The sequence below is a fragment of the Pollachius pollachius genome (assembly GCF_949987615.1).
Source record: "Pollachius pollachius genome assembly, chromosome: 12".
Classification (NCBI taxonomy): domain Eukaryota; kingdom Metazoa; phylum Chordata; class Actinopteri; order Gadiformes; family Gadidae; genus Pollachius; species Pollachius pollachius.
This window is the reverse complement of record NC_136945.1, coordinates 7970418-7987148: the sequence shown is the minus strand read 5'-3', so window position 1 is coordinate 7987148 and position 16731 is coordinate 7970418. Positions and strand designations below refer to the sequence as shown.

Here is a 16731-nt window from a genome sequence, read left to right as displayed (position 1 = left end):
GGGACCAGAGGATGGCCTCTCAGTACCCAGTTGGCAGGTGTTCATGGGATGGAAAGACAGAGGTCTTCAGAGACACGAGGAGGTCGACACAGGGCGCACGTTCCTTGGAAAATATTGTGAAACTATGATAGATGACCCAAAAGTCCCTTTTCATGAAGAAAAGCTGAACGTTTCTCTAGAGACTGAGCAATGAAATTTAGAGAAATATTGTTGAGTCATGAGAGAAATATGTCCCAGTGTCCCTAATGATTTTATTTGAGAAGATAGGCTCTTAAAGTGATCCAAATAAATCCAAATATTAACAATTTTGTCCTTTCCCTTCAAGATTATAACCGTCCCTTAGACTCTTTGCAGAGCTATTTTGATTAGCAGTTCATACGACTATAGTCAAGCACATTGCATAATGCATAAATAAAGCACCCCATTGCTATGATGATGATCATTTTCTGTATTATTATTATAATGGACAGCTCTGGACGTGTGTAGAAGGCAGGTCTACACAGCTTTAAGCTGTTCTACAGTGAAACACAGTTCCTTTACATAGCAAGCATGTTTGAACTGATTTTTCCTGTTGTGTTGGTCAATGTCATGTGGGTAGGGACACGTCTACCCTGTCCATATTTCAAAAGATGACGGATGATTAGAAATGCACATCATGGCACATTTAACGATAGACATGTGTGCTTATGGGTGTGTGTGAGTGGGGGTGTCTTTGTGATTTATTTGTTTTTGTGTGTGTGTGTGTGTGTGTGTGTGTGTGTGTGTGTGTGTGTGTGTGTGTGTGTGTGTGTGTCTGTGTATGAGCATGTGTATGAGCATGTGTATCTTTGTGGGTGTGTTTGTGTGCCTGTGTGTGTGTGTGTGTGTGTGTGTGTATCTTTATGGGTGTATGAGAACCCATGTGTGTGTGCGGTGTTAAGTGTACATTTACACGTTCGCCACCGCCGCCCACCCTTTGCTTTCATGTTTCACGTCTTGTCTTGTCTACCATTTAGCCATGCAAGCGCAGCTTATACCATTTCTCTGCTCTAAATGATCACTGAATAGATCACACTCAATGCTAGGCAAGCCAAGGTTGGATCCTGGCAGCTACTATGAGCCATGACACTGGCACTGCATCTTGCCAGAAGAAATGGGTTATTATGGCAACATTATAACTCTGTAGATGTAAAAAAAAATAATGTGATACATTTTGAACTTGTTTCAACATGACACACACCAAACAGTTGTTGTCAAAGGGCTACCAAACAGAAACAAATTCCACTAAAAGGCAAGAAAACAGGAAAAAAATGTTTGCAGTGTGAACCGAAAGTACACTCGATGGGTTCCCCCTCATCTCAAAAAATAAATAAAATATCAACAGCTTGAGAAATGTATCCAGAAACAGCTGGAATTAACGGCCGACGCGTCAGACTGTCAAGCCCGGGAGGGGTGAGTGTTTTGGAAGAAAGCATATTAGCAGAGAACGAGAGCACGAGTTCAGCACTCACACGTGAAAGGTTCCCTTCTGGGATTTCATTTACTTCAGACTTTGTTCTAAGATGAATCTTTCTTCGAAAAATATTCAACAGTTCAACACACAGAGGAATCTAATGAGCGAGGCCAAGGTAGATAACCTCCCTTGCATTAAGTCTATTCCATTCTATTCTAGGCTGCCCTTTTTGACTTTCTCTCCAAACATCTTAAAACTGTGACAGATGGAATCTTTAAATCACTGATTAAAAGAGTTTAGATGTTCAGCCCGATCTGTTGTATCTCTATATCACCTGCCAGTTGACTCTTTTCCTGCTTGCGCCACATCATTGTAGAAATATCTGTAGTAAGTCATTGTGGACATTGGTGGGATTCCTGGCTCAATAAAAGTCACTGTCTGTTATTTATCAGAAACAAAGGAGAGAACCAGCTCAACCGCATTCAGAGACACATCACCTGTATGCAAACAGACCGCGCTTCATCCCAGAGGGGAGAGCTGTATACTGTTACATAGTAGGACACTCAAGCATAGGGGGATTTACTGGAACTATTAGCGATCCTGAAGGAATAAGATGATGTTTTTTTTTCCATCACTACGGTTTTGCACCAAAAGGCTTTTCTTTTTACGGTTTTCATATTCCTGAATATTCATCTCAAGGCAATAGGTTGTAGTTTTAGTTCAGTTAAATAGGTAAAGTTCATGAGCAGTCATGAAGGATTGGGCCATTTGTCATCTGTAAAGTTGCATTTTCCTTTCTACGAATTTGGTCCATTTTGAAAGATAGTGTGTAGGTGTAAATGGTTGAACAGAGACACTCACTCAACTAGAAAAGGAGGAATGGTCGCCTGTGAGATGAGTGCATTTCTTAACACAGAAAATCGTTTCCTGTCTATTTCTGAGGTCAACAAGTCAGCCCATTATAATACACACATCTAGAGAATACAACAGGCTGCGTATAAAGGACGGTATTGGTTGGATCAAAAAGCGCTGTGCCTTGAAGGGCCTTCCATGTGTATTTGACCAAAGTTTAACAGAGACCTAAGTGCACCTTGAGTCACCAATGACCTGGATTGCACTGCCTGGTGGTTTTATCAACCTCACATACGGAATTTACTCACAGCAAACACACACACACACGCACACACACACACACACACACACACACACACACACACACACACACACACACACACACACACACACACACACACACACACACACACAATGATGTTCAAAGTGTGAGGTAGGAAACCACAAATGTTGGTTAGCAAACACTTAAGCTCCATTACATTTTGCATCTACACACATGCACACACACAAACACACACACACATTGGCCCGCACAAAAAAGCACAATAGAGACCCAGGAGAATAGCAACAGTATAGTTTAGGACAATCACTCACCATGCCTCTGATTGACAGTCAGAGGACTTTCACTGTCAGGCAGAGGGAAGTCCAGTAAGATGAATCAGAGAGAGGATGGGGACAGAGAGTCTGAGGGTCTTGCGTATGCTTGTGGTCATACTTTTTTTTAGGAAATGATGACCAAAATAACAGGAACCACACACACACACACACACACACACACACACACACACACACACACACACACACACACAAACATAAAGAATTTGGCTGTGTGAGTTCAGCAGAAGTGCAGAAAGTCAGCTATCATGTGGTCTGTGTCACTGTCAACGCATACCAACGTTTGTATGTGTGTGTATGCGTGTGGTTTTGAGGTGTTTGTGTGTGTTTGGTAATGGGTATGTGTGTGTGTGTGTGTGTGTGTGTGTGTGTGTGTGTGTGTGTATGTGTGTGTGTGTGTGTGTGTGTGTGTGTGTGTCTGTGTTTGTGGTGTAAATGTGTGTGTATTTGTGTGTGTGTGTGTGTGTGTGTGTGTGTGTGTGTGTGTGTGTGTGTGTGTGTGTGTGTGTGTGTGTGTGAGCGCCTGCAGGTCCCTCTATTTGCAATGCTTTACAAGTAGGCTTTTTTCTGTGGTTCAACTGCTTAAAAATATATATACATACATCCCTTCATGCCCACCTTACGTTGTGTGTGTGTGTGTGTGTGTGTGTATGTGTCTGTGAAAAATATATGCAGGTGTCTGCATTTTTGTCTGTGGGTGTGTGTGTGTGAGCGTGTGCGCGTGTGCGTCAGAGGGCAGACATCAGATGCCGATGACTTCCTGTTGCTTCACTCAGTCATCCGTCGACATTATGACTCTGGTTGCACTTCTCTCCCCCAGTCTCATGTCTGACGCTAACCCTTACACTGTCAGAAATAGTGGTACTAAACCAGGACAGGCATGACTACTGCAAATATGTGCTGACAGCTTGTGTGCTGACGAAATGTAAATCAAACTTTGATGGAAAAATAGGCAAGTCTTTAAACGTCTGGAGGTAAAAAGAGATCGCTATGCTGTGAAATCCACATGTTAAAACTCATGTATACCCTGTTATTCTACTACCTTCTATCCCAGTCTATGATTTGAGTATTCGCTCTGGTCTGCTCATAACTCAGATAACATTGACAGAAAATTCCGTCCCCAGACAGAAGACTCTAATGATATCTCTGTGTGAGACTATCTTTAGACAGGCCACCCCCAAACCAGACCTAGTGAATTCCAACAAACATCAACAAAAGAAAGTCAGCATTTTTTTTTTGCATCTCACTTCAGACAGAAGTCAGGTGAGGGGCGGTCCTTTTGATGGCGACACAAGTCTCAGTACGGCTCCTCCTTTTACAATTTGTGTGTTTAGTTTGGTAACAAATTAGTCTGAGTCTCAGTGTCTAGTAAGCGACTTTTTAGAGTGTCTGTCAGTGTGTCTAGTTAGCTTGTCTAGTTGGTGTCTATTTATTGCGTTTATGGTATAGTTATTGAATAGTTAACGTAACAAATGAGTGTGTCTGTTAAGCTTCTCTAGTTAACATGTATAGTTAGCGTGTCTATGTATAGTTCTCTATAGTTAGGTTGTCAGGCTTACTATACATGTTAACATTACAAGCTTAACATTTATAGTTAGCATGTCTATTAGCTTTTCTATTATCGTTTTGCAGCGGGTTCTTGGAAAATAGGGTCAAGGTTGCATCGTCTAGGTTAAGTAGTCTCACATCAATTATGGCAACTAAAAGATATCCATAGCACCATCTTTATCTTGCTATGTATACTGATGGATTGCCCCAAACACATTGAGACACCGACATCCACACCCACACATGCACACACACACACACACACACACACACACACACACACACACACACACACACACACACCAACACAAATGCTCATGCAGACCCCCGCTAAGCCAATTTTTCTTGTGTATGCACACACTTAGACAGAAACACACACACACACATGCGTGCACGCACACGCACAGTCATCTATGCTCACAGGATGTGTGTGCAACAAGACTATATTAGGAATGTTGTGATCGGGGGGGTTGATCACAGGATGTCTTTGTTCTCAATCAAACAATACCATGTGACATACCAACACATACCTGTGGGTACACACATCCAACATACACGTGTAAGCAAACACATACACACACACACATTTACACTCACACACACACACACATAGATCGATTTACACACACATACACAAATATGGAGAGGCCTGTTTATGCTGGAACTATTAGCTATTCTTTGGGAAATTGGGAAATGCAAGGACGTGAACTTTGCCCTTGTTCCTTTAAATAGCAATGAGTTAATGCTTGATGTGTCCCTAGAGCTGGGAGCTTCCTCAATGGATATGAGGGAGGAGTGGTGAGGTCCGTGAAGGCTTCCCAAACACACACATGTGCAACACACGGGCGCACACACATATACACACACACAAACACACACACACAAACACACACACACAAACACACACATGCACACATGCACACACACACACACAAGCGCACCCACACACACACACAGACACATACACACACACACACACACACACACACACATATGCCCAAACAAACACACACACACACACAATTACATATAGGGGTGTGAAACAGAATTGTGCCAGTTAAGGAAGCGCAAGCATAATACAATGAGACAGAAAGTGTGTGTGAGAGAGAGAGAGAGAGAGAGAGAGAGAGAGAGAGAGAGAGAGAGAGAGAGAGAGAGAGCGGGAGAGAGCGAGGGGGTTAGGTAGGAAGAGGCAGATAGAATGAGGGTGGGGGGTTCCTCCTGTTTCAGAGGTAAACAGGAGAGTGGGCAGCTGCTCTCGAGCTGGACCATAACAACAACACGTCCTGGTGATGGGCCGCTTTCCCAGTAATTCACCGCTCGGCCCATATCTTCCCCTCCTCCATCCTCCACTTATATAACCATACATCCACCAATACAGATGATGAATAATGCAACACATCCCTATAAACACTAAAATACATGAACACTAACATTTCAATCAAGTCTTATAGAAGGTCACAAAAGTTTTAGTTATGGACGGTCGATATAGATTTGACCAATAGACCCGTTCACAGAGGCAGCATCGTAGGTACACACAGGTGCCATTCATAATAATATTCTGGGTCTGTTCCGTTCCTCTTTCAGGACCACACGGTCTGTATAACAACGTGATGATGATGCAAAATGAAGTATTCCGAGGAATTGGCTGAAAGAGCATGGGTATTAATTATTTTCTCCAATATGGGTTATATAAGGGTGACTATTTAATGAAGGCCTGGCGGTCAATGGAGTACTGATTCACCCGTGTGTTTCATGTGTCTACTTTACAAGAGAGGGAAGGTTAATTTCACATCCATCTCAGGAGACTTTTGCTTCTTGATGTGTGTGTGTTTTTTGTATCAGCGAGTGCATGTGTGTATCTGCATGAACGATGGCGATTGTGGGTGGATGTGTGTGTGTGTGTGTGTGTGTGTGTGTGTGTGTGTGTGTGTGTGTGTGTGTGTGTGTGTGCATCAATTAGGACTTAGTACTTGGACTAACAGTATGTATGCCATGATTTTATTGAGACATTTTGCAATGTATTGTATTGTATTGTAATACACTTAATGACAAACGGTAACGTGAGTGTTACAATGTTGATGTGAGGCTTATTATGCATTACATACATTTATTTTAAACCCCTTTTGGTTAGTTTTGATTAGGAAGATAATAAGTGTTTTAAATGTTATTTTAAAATGTTACTATAACAGACCACCACAGACCACTTATAAACACACACACGCACATTATAGAGATGGTTCCGTTTGAACGTGTACTAGGTTATGACTAGGTTAGTACCCCTGTTTTGTCCCCTTAACTATGTTTAAAATAAAGCAAGCTTTGAAGCCATTCCAGGCCATGCGAGGCCGAACATAAACATGGAACTGCGTACTGTGGCACTCCTTTCATTTATGACAACAGCGCAAGGTTCACAATTCACTAAATCACTACACAAGCACACATACAGACACACAGACACACAGGCACACACACACACAAACGCACACACACACACACACACACACACACACACACACACACACACACACACCTGTCTCCAAGAATGATATAGGACCTAAATTGATAAGGGGAGCTCCATGTCTATACACTTCAATCATTCACACAATATTTTTTTATCAGGTCGAGCTGATACAAGCGCCGTAAATATATGGTCTTGATTTTTACTGCCATGACGTGAATGGTTACATCGAAAGAGTTTTGACCTTGACTGAACAGATCTTTCATGAGTCAAGCCAATATGACAAGCAATAAAGCAACAAAACCGTTATGGATTCGCTCACGTAATAATTAGCATATCTGTTTATAGTTTGCAAGATCCAAATGTAAGATTTTTTTTTACTGCATCATTAATTAATTTATAACTTTATATTGTTATACTTATCTAGCATCGATATAAGGATAGACTTCCGATCACCAAGTCTTGGATTTCAAGTTATACGGTATATTTATTCAATCCTGTGTGTCATTTTTTAAATGATTGTTGTGCTTTTAAAGACAATACATTTTCCGAACTTCCTCTCAAACATCATTTGAACAGAAGTCTTGTTAGATAGAGCTGCATTATACTGATTGCGGGACACAGCGAACAGGTAGACGCAAGATAAAGCTGATCAGAGGGCGCTTAGATCAACCACAGATTTTAAAATCCATGATCCAACCAGCATCGATTTGAATGAAATCTTATTTTTTAAACTTTGCATCAACTTTAGTTCATTAGTTTCTCCGGCTCAATCAAAAAACACTAAAACCATAGAAAACAAACCTACGATGCATATACAACTTGGCTAAATTGCTTTCTGTTTTCACGTTTCTGTGTGTGTGAGAAAAGACAGCGACATTAATTAAACATTGCATTATATTATCCCTTCAACAATCCCATAGGTAGGCTACTTGCCTGTCAATTGCATCAAAAAGTTACCAATACTCCTGCATGCTACTGACCTTACTAGAGTCGTATCAGCCGTGCCAGAACTGACTCTCGTCGATGACGTCCTCTGCTCTTCTACTTCTGCAGCGCGACTAATTCGTCCTGTGAATAAACCTCTGTGTGTGAAATAGCCTGTTAAATAGCCTAATGAGCGCAGACTTCAGCGCAAAAGTGTCCACATAGAAAAAAGGAAAGGGCTGTCCTGCAGTGTTCCGAGTGTTTCTGACTACTGTCGGTCACGCTGTTGGTAGCCTACCTCCCGCCCTCCTTCCCTCCCTCCATAGAAACACAGAAAATCAAGTGGAATGACGCTTGAGTATTAAATTACACACACGCGCACACACACACACGCACACACACACACACACACACACACACACACACACACACACACACACACGCATAAACGCGCGTACTCACGCACGCACTCACGCACACACGCAGGCAGGCATACACACACGAAGGTTTTAAAGGTGTAGTGTGTATGTTATGCTTTCTAGCGGTGAGGATGCAGATTGCAACCAACTGCCTGCCCCCACCCCCTACGTTGGCCAGCAAGGGGGCGATAATGATAAAACATGTGAAATGCGTCCTTCTCTAGTTTGTCATAGGCTACAGTAGAAATATTGGGCTCTGTGTAAGACAACTCAGTCCCTTTGTAATTATACAGGGCTCATGCTAAGGTAACAAAAACACAATGATTCAGATTTTCATAGGATTATCCACAAATTAAACACTCATCATTAATTTATGCTAAATTCGTTCCGCAAATTTAATCGTAAATAAAATGGCCTAGGCTTATTTTTGTTGCTGCTGCTTTGAGCCGCAACAGGGCTACATCATGTACTAATATGTTTCCAAAATATACCGTTTAATGCAGAGATGTATAAAATAATAGGTCGATCTGTAGGGAACCTTATTCCTCCACATTCACATACTAGGCCTTTTAGATCAAATCAAACGGAGAGATGCAGGTCATTTTTGTTAGGCCTATTTCCCTACTACTGTGCATCGATAGATTCTTAAGTAGCCTATATCCAGTTGATGAGAATGTCAGCCAGGGGCGGAGCCACATTTTGACTTATTATTCTTATTCAAAGTGATATATTTTGACGTTATGAATAAATATTGCACTTAAAATACCCCCAAACGATCGGTTCTTTTGCTATCTTCCAGTGAAAAGGATCGATGACATCTTTGGAGCCCTGACCGCCCACGCCGGCCCAGTCATGGCCCAGATACACTGGAGAATGGTGGGGAGAGGTTCAGCAGACACTCCTTTCTCAGTGGACCGAGAGCTGGACAATTGTTTTCATCTGGTTTCAGCCATTTCATCATGCATTGTGTGCGTCTGTTGTGTGCATTTGTGTGTGCGTGCGTGTAGTGTGTGTTTGCGTGTGCTCTACAGGTAACAAATGCAGCTTGTGACGATTAGGCTTGTCTCGAGTACCCTCTGCTGGCCATGAATGACTACTGCAGCACACATAACTTACAGTTCTCTAATTTACCCTTATTATTCTCTTATTGTTAATTGTGGGCACCAGCATGCCTCCAGACCCATGATTAACCTAATGACGTACACCTTTAATTGTCAATCCCATTTCTGTGATCATGGTCTATGAGAATTGACCATTATTGCAGAATGGTAGAAATGTAAAAGTTAATGAAAAGTGAGTGGATAGAGCACAAGTGTGCTCCCACAAAGTATGACAGTGGCAGAGTGATAGAGCAGGGGTGATACAGCACATTTGAGCTCTATCACAAATGGGCTCTATCATTTGTGCTCTATCACCCCATTTAATTGTGTTTACAAATCTTGTCAAACATTTTAAAATCACATATTTTTCAGCTTCTGTGATAACATTTTGTGTGTTCCACTTTCAGTCTTTTTTTTTCGGGGCGGGTGGAGTTTTTCTTTGGGTGAGAAAAGGCGATATATTCTTAAAATGAACTAAAGCAACAGCGTCACCATCACTCACAGAATACTTTCGCGGAATGATAGATCCACATCTTTATTGACTGTACAGAGAAAACATGTCAGTCAACAGGTCATGCAAAGCTGTATCGCGTTACAGTTAAAAACACAATACGAACCCAACAAAATACTAATATATTATACTCTAAGTATGGAGCCTCAAAAAAATAAATAAATAAGTATTTTACAAAAAATAAACTCCTGAGAAGACACATACATACAAACATACATACAAATACAGTACAATATGTTATTTATCTATATGTATTTACTTGTTACGCGGTATCACAGATCATGAAGAAAGCAGATGGGTTAATAAGCGGTTCTGTAAGCGTGAGACGATGATATTATTCTTAAAGGCCTCCTCATAGACCTGAACACAGCAACTGGGGTTTAAACTGGCCCAGCCAAGGCCTTCCGGTTAATTCCAGGTTGGCTTGATAACATGACTCTCATACTCTGTGTGATAAACTCTGGGGTCACGATAAAAGCCATCAGATGAGACGAGAGCTCTCTAGAAGTCTCACACTCTTAACTGTCATCAAGACACACCTGGAACGTAACAGTTCGACACAAATCTGACAAAGGAAACCTGGAGCAGTATATTCAAAATGGAGGAGGGAGAGCTGTCGTACACTGGGTGATGCTCAGGTTTTCTCTAACGTGGAGAAGGACAGCGCTCGGCAGTAATGTCAAAGTTTCATTGCAACACTGTTGCCATTGCAGTTTTTTCCCTTTTTTTTTTTTTTTCTCCAATGAGAATAATGAACAAATCACACTACTGTTGAATAGGTCTACATGGAGGTGAACGCACAATCACCAGTCACAGACACAGAGTCAAGGAACTACCCGAAATGGAACAATATCACTTCAGCTGGGATTGTGTTTTGGTCGCCAGGTACAACGTGAGCCCAGAGCTGAGCGGCGGCTTAACATGAAGGGGTTATCAAATAGCACTGGGCCCAGGTCTGCACAGCTAGCACACCAAGCTGTGAGTTAAATAATAAAACACCAGCTTCACGATAAGGCGACAACCACTACAGAAAGAGAGATTGAGACGGAAAGAAAGAAAGAGAAAGCAAGAGCATAGAAGAAATAGAGACAGAGAGAGAGAGAGAGAGAGAGAGCGAGAGAAGAGAGAGAGAAGAGAGACAGACAGACAGAGAGAAGAGAGAGAGAGACAGAGAGAGAGAGAGACAGAGAGAAAGAGGCAACAGAGGGCAGAAGTGGTCCATAACATTTTCTTTCTTCAATAGTCACACAGAGCCACGTCAACCAGCCATGCATACGAATTGAACACAGAAGAGAATACACGTTTATCCAACTCCTTCCAACCACAGACACACTTAAAGGCTTCTCCAAAAGATACACTACTGTATGTGTATCCAGTAGCCAGCAACCAGAGATGGTGAATTTAAAGAGTAATCTGATAATTTTACTAAGCTATGCACCAATCTTTCTATTTCAAATTTCTTCCTATTTAAATCAATCACCACATTTACCTTGTTTATTGATCTGTTTGAACTGTGGATTTGATTCGTAAATGTAAAGTCAACTCGGTATATTCTTCTTGTTCATGGAAATATGTAATTCCAGCCATAGAATGAAAGTTATGTCACTGAGGGTTTTTAATATCGATTCTGGCAGTAGATATTGGCTATTCTCCCAATAGTGGCTTCATTAATCTATTCTTGTCGAGATAATATATCTACTATATTTTCTATATCTCAAATAGCATACTGTATGCTTTATATTATTCACTGTATTCCTCTGAGAAAAAAAATAAATATCTGTTATTGTTGTTCTTCTTCTTCATTTAGCTTATTTTGATTCCATCTCAATCCCATAACTCAGTGTATAATAATACCGGTACTTCAAACGATCCACTGTGAATCCTTAGTCAGTCAGGCCCCGTGGATACTTAGACACTTACGATACGTAGGAGGAGGACTGAGACATGGAGCCCACGGTACAACACACACACACACGCACACACACACTCACACACACACACACACACACACACACACACACACACACACACACACACACACACACACACACACACACAGTTAAAACGGCATTCAAATCAAAACACCAATCAAGCCATCACTGGAGCCCACCGTAAGAAGGGAGAGCGGGGGGCTGGGGTTGGGTGGATGGTGGGGCTGGGGTTGGGTGGATGGTGGGGCTGGGGTTGGGTGGATGGTGGGGCTGGGGTTGGGTGAGGGCTGAGTTGGGAGGGGGGAGGCCCGGCTACACGTTGGCGGCTGGCCGTCTAGTCAGAGAAGAGGCTGACGAAGGACTTTCGTAGGTTGCGAATAGTCTCGGCCTTGGCCTCGTCCTGGCCGTCCGACGCCGCGGGGGCGGAGCCTCCACGGAAGAAGGAGGAGTCACTGAAGGCGTTGAAGGCATTGGTCAGGGACTGGGACTTACTGAGGGGGGGGGGGGAGGGGGAGGGGGAGGATTGGGAGAGAGGTACAGGAGAAGGGAGGCAGGGGGATGGAGGAGAGAAGGATGGGGCGAGAGGGGGTGAGGAGCAGGACAGGGATGGGAGTCACAAAGGGAGGGGTGGATTGAAAGAAAGGAAAAAGAGGACACATGTGGACAAGTCTCAGAAGAGTGAAACAAACATCCATGTAAAAATAAAAAAAACAGTTATATCATAGAAAGTCTTCAAAGCTATTGCACATATGAAATTCACATCGAATAAACGCACAAGAAAAAATGCACGTAAAACTGCACGAAAACTATACTAAACTAAAAAAGTATGCAGCACAAATTCTCCAGACTGTTTCTATATTCGGGAAATGGCTTCATTGTTGCTTTACTCTAACGTTAACACGACGAACACATAATCCGAACGGGAACCTCTGTGCCATTAACCAAGGTAAATATATTTAGGAAAAACCATTAGTAGAGCCGAGTCCCTTCCCATTTCCCCCTTTATTATCAACACAGTGTGGATCATTGGGCCCTTACTTCAGGAGGGGGTGGGACTTGGGCTGGTCCGACGGCGGCTCGTCCTGCGCTGTGGCGTCCCCTTCGGACAGCTCAGCCTCGGGCTCCCCCCCCGGCCCGGCCTCGGGCTGGGCCGGGGGGGACGGGGCCGCTTTGGCCGGGGTCTGGACCTGCGCTGGGCGGGGGGCCGAGGCGGACTCAGGGGCCCGCGCCGGGGCCTGGCCCTCGGGTTGGGGCTTGGCTAGATCGGCCGGTAGAGTCTGCTGCCTCACCTGGATCTGGGACCTGGAATTCCTGCGCACGGGAGGGATGGGTTTGGCCGGGGGCGTGGGCTTGGGGGGCAGATCTTTGGGTTTCCCGGGAGACGGGGCGGGAGAGGCCTGGGCCTGGGGCTTGGGCTGCTCCGTGGTCGCGGCGGCGGCGGCGGTGGCCGCGGCGGGGGCTGGGGGCGTAGCTGGGGCTCTGGCGGGGGGGGACCCTGAGACCGCCCCTGCTGCCCTGGCCGCAGGGGAGGCTAGGGGTGCCGCCGCGGGTTTAGCCTGGGCGGCTGGGGGAGGCGGGGCCGGGCTGGACTTGTTGACAGACAGAGCCCTGTTCATCGGAGGAGGAGGCCTGGGTACGGGAGGTTTGGTGACGGAGACGGCCTTCTGCACCGGGCCAGGCTTCTGGGCCATGCTAGGCTTGGCTGCAGGTTCAGAAGCCCTCTTAGCTGGCTCTTGGGGTGGGTCCACGATCTGGGGTTTCACAGGTGTCCCTATTTGAAATATGGAGCACACGTTTTGGGCTTTACCTTTCAGCTTTAAATCGTCTGGAGCTGATGCAGTCTTGTACCCTGGCACTGTGATATTGAATGCACCACTGTGATTCATTAAAAAAAACATAGACAAGTTATGTTTCTACAAGTTATTCAGACTGGTTGGTAACGATTTCTCCCCAGATTGCACATGCATGCATATGGCATTAATCAAAACAAGAACTAGAATACAATGATTAAATCTAGCTCCATCAAAGTTTGGAAACCAAAGCAATGTGTCACATATTATGCATTAATTATTACGTTTATACAACCCATTATCATCAAAAAACGGACCCGCAGTCAATTTCATACTGGAATACTACATTTCCAAACAATCAGGAGAAAAACGAGCTGTCGATATTTGCACAGCGTGGACAGCAGGGGGCAGCAGAACACTTTTAAAGATGGTCGTGCGTCTGCAGATCATTTGGCAACTGCAGCGCAATAGGTTTTCAAGTAAACGATGAGAGGAAATAGACAGAAGAGCAGCTGATAGGAAAATAGGATTAAGGCATGAATAGAAAGAGATACAGTCAAGTCAAAACAAAGATGCACAGGTGGAAAAATGAAACTAGTAATTTTAAGCTTTTTCAATTCCTACAGGCAGCAGAACCCAGGCAAGAAGGAGAGCACGACGAAGGTTATATAATGCCTCGTGACGTGTGCAACAACGACACACAGTGCGTGAGTGAGTGTTGGATATCAGCTCGAAAGGTTGTCGGTGTAAGAATTTGTATTTTCCGACTCTTACATCAAAGTTGACGTCACATCGTGATCGATGCTATTGAGAACACGTCATGTTTCGAGGTCGATGACTCTGTATGTCTAATGGATCTGTCTCAAAAGAAGCTGCCTAGTGTGACGTGCTTCACATGAAATAATTATAAAAATAAAGATCACTCTTGCTCCGGTTCTTGAACTGCTTAATTGATTCACCAATGTCTGAATTCACTGTCGATACAACTCTCCCGAGCCGCAGAAGGACTATTAAAGCATATGGAGGCCTATTAACTTGTTCTTGTCCTATTTGTTGAGATTCTCCTTACACCCCAACAGCAATCCCCAATCAAATGCTCTGTAAAAAGAAAAACTGGTATGGAATGGCTGCTGCCGACCTGAAAGCCTATCCAATAATGTAATTCGGCCCATACACCAGAGAAAAAAGCATACCATAATCATTTAGCCAATCTTCTGCTTATTGTAAACATATCCTCAGACTTACATTTTATATTAAATAATCCTATTTTGCATTTGTCTTGCAGAGGGGGAGCCTTTATTACATTTTCTATCTCCCAGGTGCCCTGCCTTTAGATAAATTGTATTGCCCATGACATTTAACCTATAGGTCTACCAATACCAATTAACGTGTGAACTAAGTTAATCGTGTTATCACGGCAAACGCAGGGATCTTAGTGCAGGTATAAGTAGGCATGGTAATTCATAATAGTGGCTAGAAATCGATGCAAGCCATGGCAACAATACAAGCATTGTCTAATGTAACACAAACACACGCAAAACAAAAGCTTAATTGGCATAACCACTTATACATATTGTTTCATTCATTTGCATTAGGAACTTGTTAAAATTGGGTTCAACTCATCACCTCACTTAGCCACGCTACATTGAGAGAAACATCTGCAGCTATTCAATTTGCAACAGCCACAACATAATTTCATTAACATAGATAAAGGACAGGATGTACTTATTAAATGACTTCCACAATGCAAATAATTTTTTGTTGCCATTATCGAAATAAATAAATAAATTACTGATAGCAAAGAGCTGCTGTGTTTATTATTGCACTTATATTGCAATTTTGAATTAGAATAGCATTATAAAAAACATTTATATTGCTTCTTAACCTAGTAGATACTTTCTGGTAGATTTGTCCTCACATTAGGATCATTAACTACGTCTCTCATCAATTTAGCAACCTAATAAATATGAACCAAACGTGAAGTTTGGGAGAAGTTTAACAACCTAACAAAGTAAACAGCTTCAGATCCTAGTGCTGTGCAGAATCAGTGGAAAACCAAACCTTAAACATTTTACTGTAGAGACACATGCACTTGGTTGCACAGTTCTGCTGTGGATTGATCCTGTTCCAAATCCCGACATAAAGGCACTAAATGACTATAGCATGAGCCCTTACTGGCTGTTCGAGTAACAAGGTGAAATCCATCAAACATTGTAAGTAGCTTATGCAAGTGAGCAAATATACCCCTTCACCTATGTGAAATGAGAAGGTGTCCATCAGAAGTGGCCAAGAACACATATTTCAAATGGTTTTAGTGGGCGGGGACTTTCTCAAACACACAGTTTGGTTTTCCTTTAACGGTGTGTTGCAGAGGAGAGAGAAGGGTGTTCACCTTGCATGGGTCGCTGGCCAGGTGTCCTGTTGGGATCTGTTGCTGCCTCCTTCAGGACAGCGCTCTGTGAGACAATATGATGACATTATAACAACCACATGGTGGAAACAAGGCAGGCTGAGATGATTAAGCCAGATGGTACCACTGACAGTGAACCATGGAGAGATGAGAAGGGTGACAGACTTACTGCTGTTTGTATACATGACATGTTTACCACTCTCTATCCCCCTGCCTACACTTTGTCTTCAACTACAAATGAAAAATAAATCATTATATTGTCTCTTGATTTAAGTATTTGTTTAAAGGATAACTGTGGGCCTTTTTTATTTGACTTTTCCATGGAGAGAAAGTAGGTTGAGGGAGAGCGGCATGACACGTAAGACCCCTGGCTGGATCGAACCAGGGTCACTACAAACCATTTTAGCCTGCAAGATTCTTTTTGGAGGGAAATTTATTCTGTAAATCTTGCTATCTCTCTTTACACCCCTCAAATCTACCCTGCAGCAGCTTTGAATAAAATGTGATAGATTCTTATGCCATGGCTATGGTTCACAGGTATGGGATCTTCATGTCTGTAGACGAAGGTGGGGTTGGGGTGTTTGGGTCTACCTGTTGGGGCTGGGCCGTGGTGCTGGGTGTTTGGGTCTACCTGTTGGGGCTGGGCCGTGGTGCTGGGTGTTTGGGTCTACCTGTTGGGGCTGGGCCGTGGTGCTGGGTGTTTGGGTCTACCTGTTGGGGCTGGGCCGTGGCGGT

General features: G+C 43.3%; 2 protein-coding genes across 2 annotated transcripts in view; both read right to left on the bottom strand.

Moving 5' to 3' along the window:
• pparg (peroxisome proliferator-activated receptor gamma) overlaps positions 1-1800 on the bottom strand; it is a gene marked incomplete at its 5' end in the record, with an annotated part of 11657 nt that extends 9857 nt beyond the window's left edge. Inside the window, one exon of the mRNA XM_079747629.1 lies at positions 1767-1800. Within this exon, the coding sequence (XP_079603755.1) occupies positions 1767-1800 (34 nt within the window). The remainder of the gene's footprint in view (positions 1-1766) is intronic.
• A 10330-nt stretch (positions 1801-12130) lies between these two features.
• The window catches only part of syn2b (synapsin IIb), a gene marked incomplete at both ends in the record, with an annotated part of 51222 nt that continues 46621 nt past the window's right edge, over positions 12131-16731 (bottom strand). The window contains 3 exons of the mRNA XM_079747226.1: positions 12131-12287; positions 12835-13567; positions 15979-16042. Coding sequence (XP_079603352.1) covers positions 12131-12287; positions 12835-13567; positions 15979-16042 — 954 coding nt within the window. The remainder of the gene's footprint in view (positions 12288-12834; positions 13568-15978; positions 16043-16731) is intronic.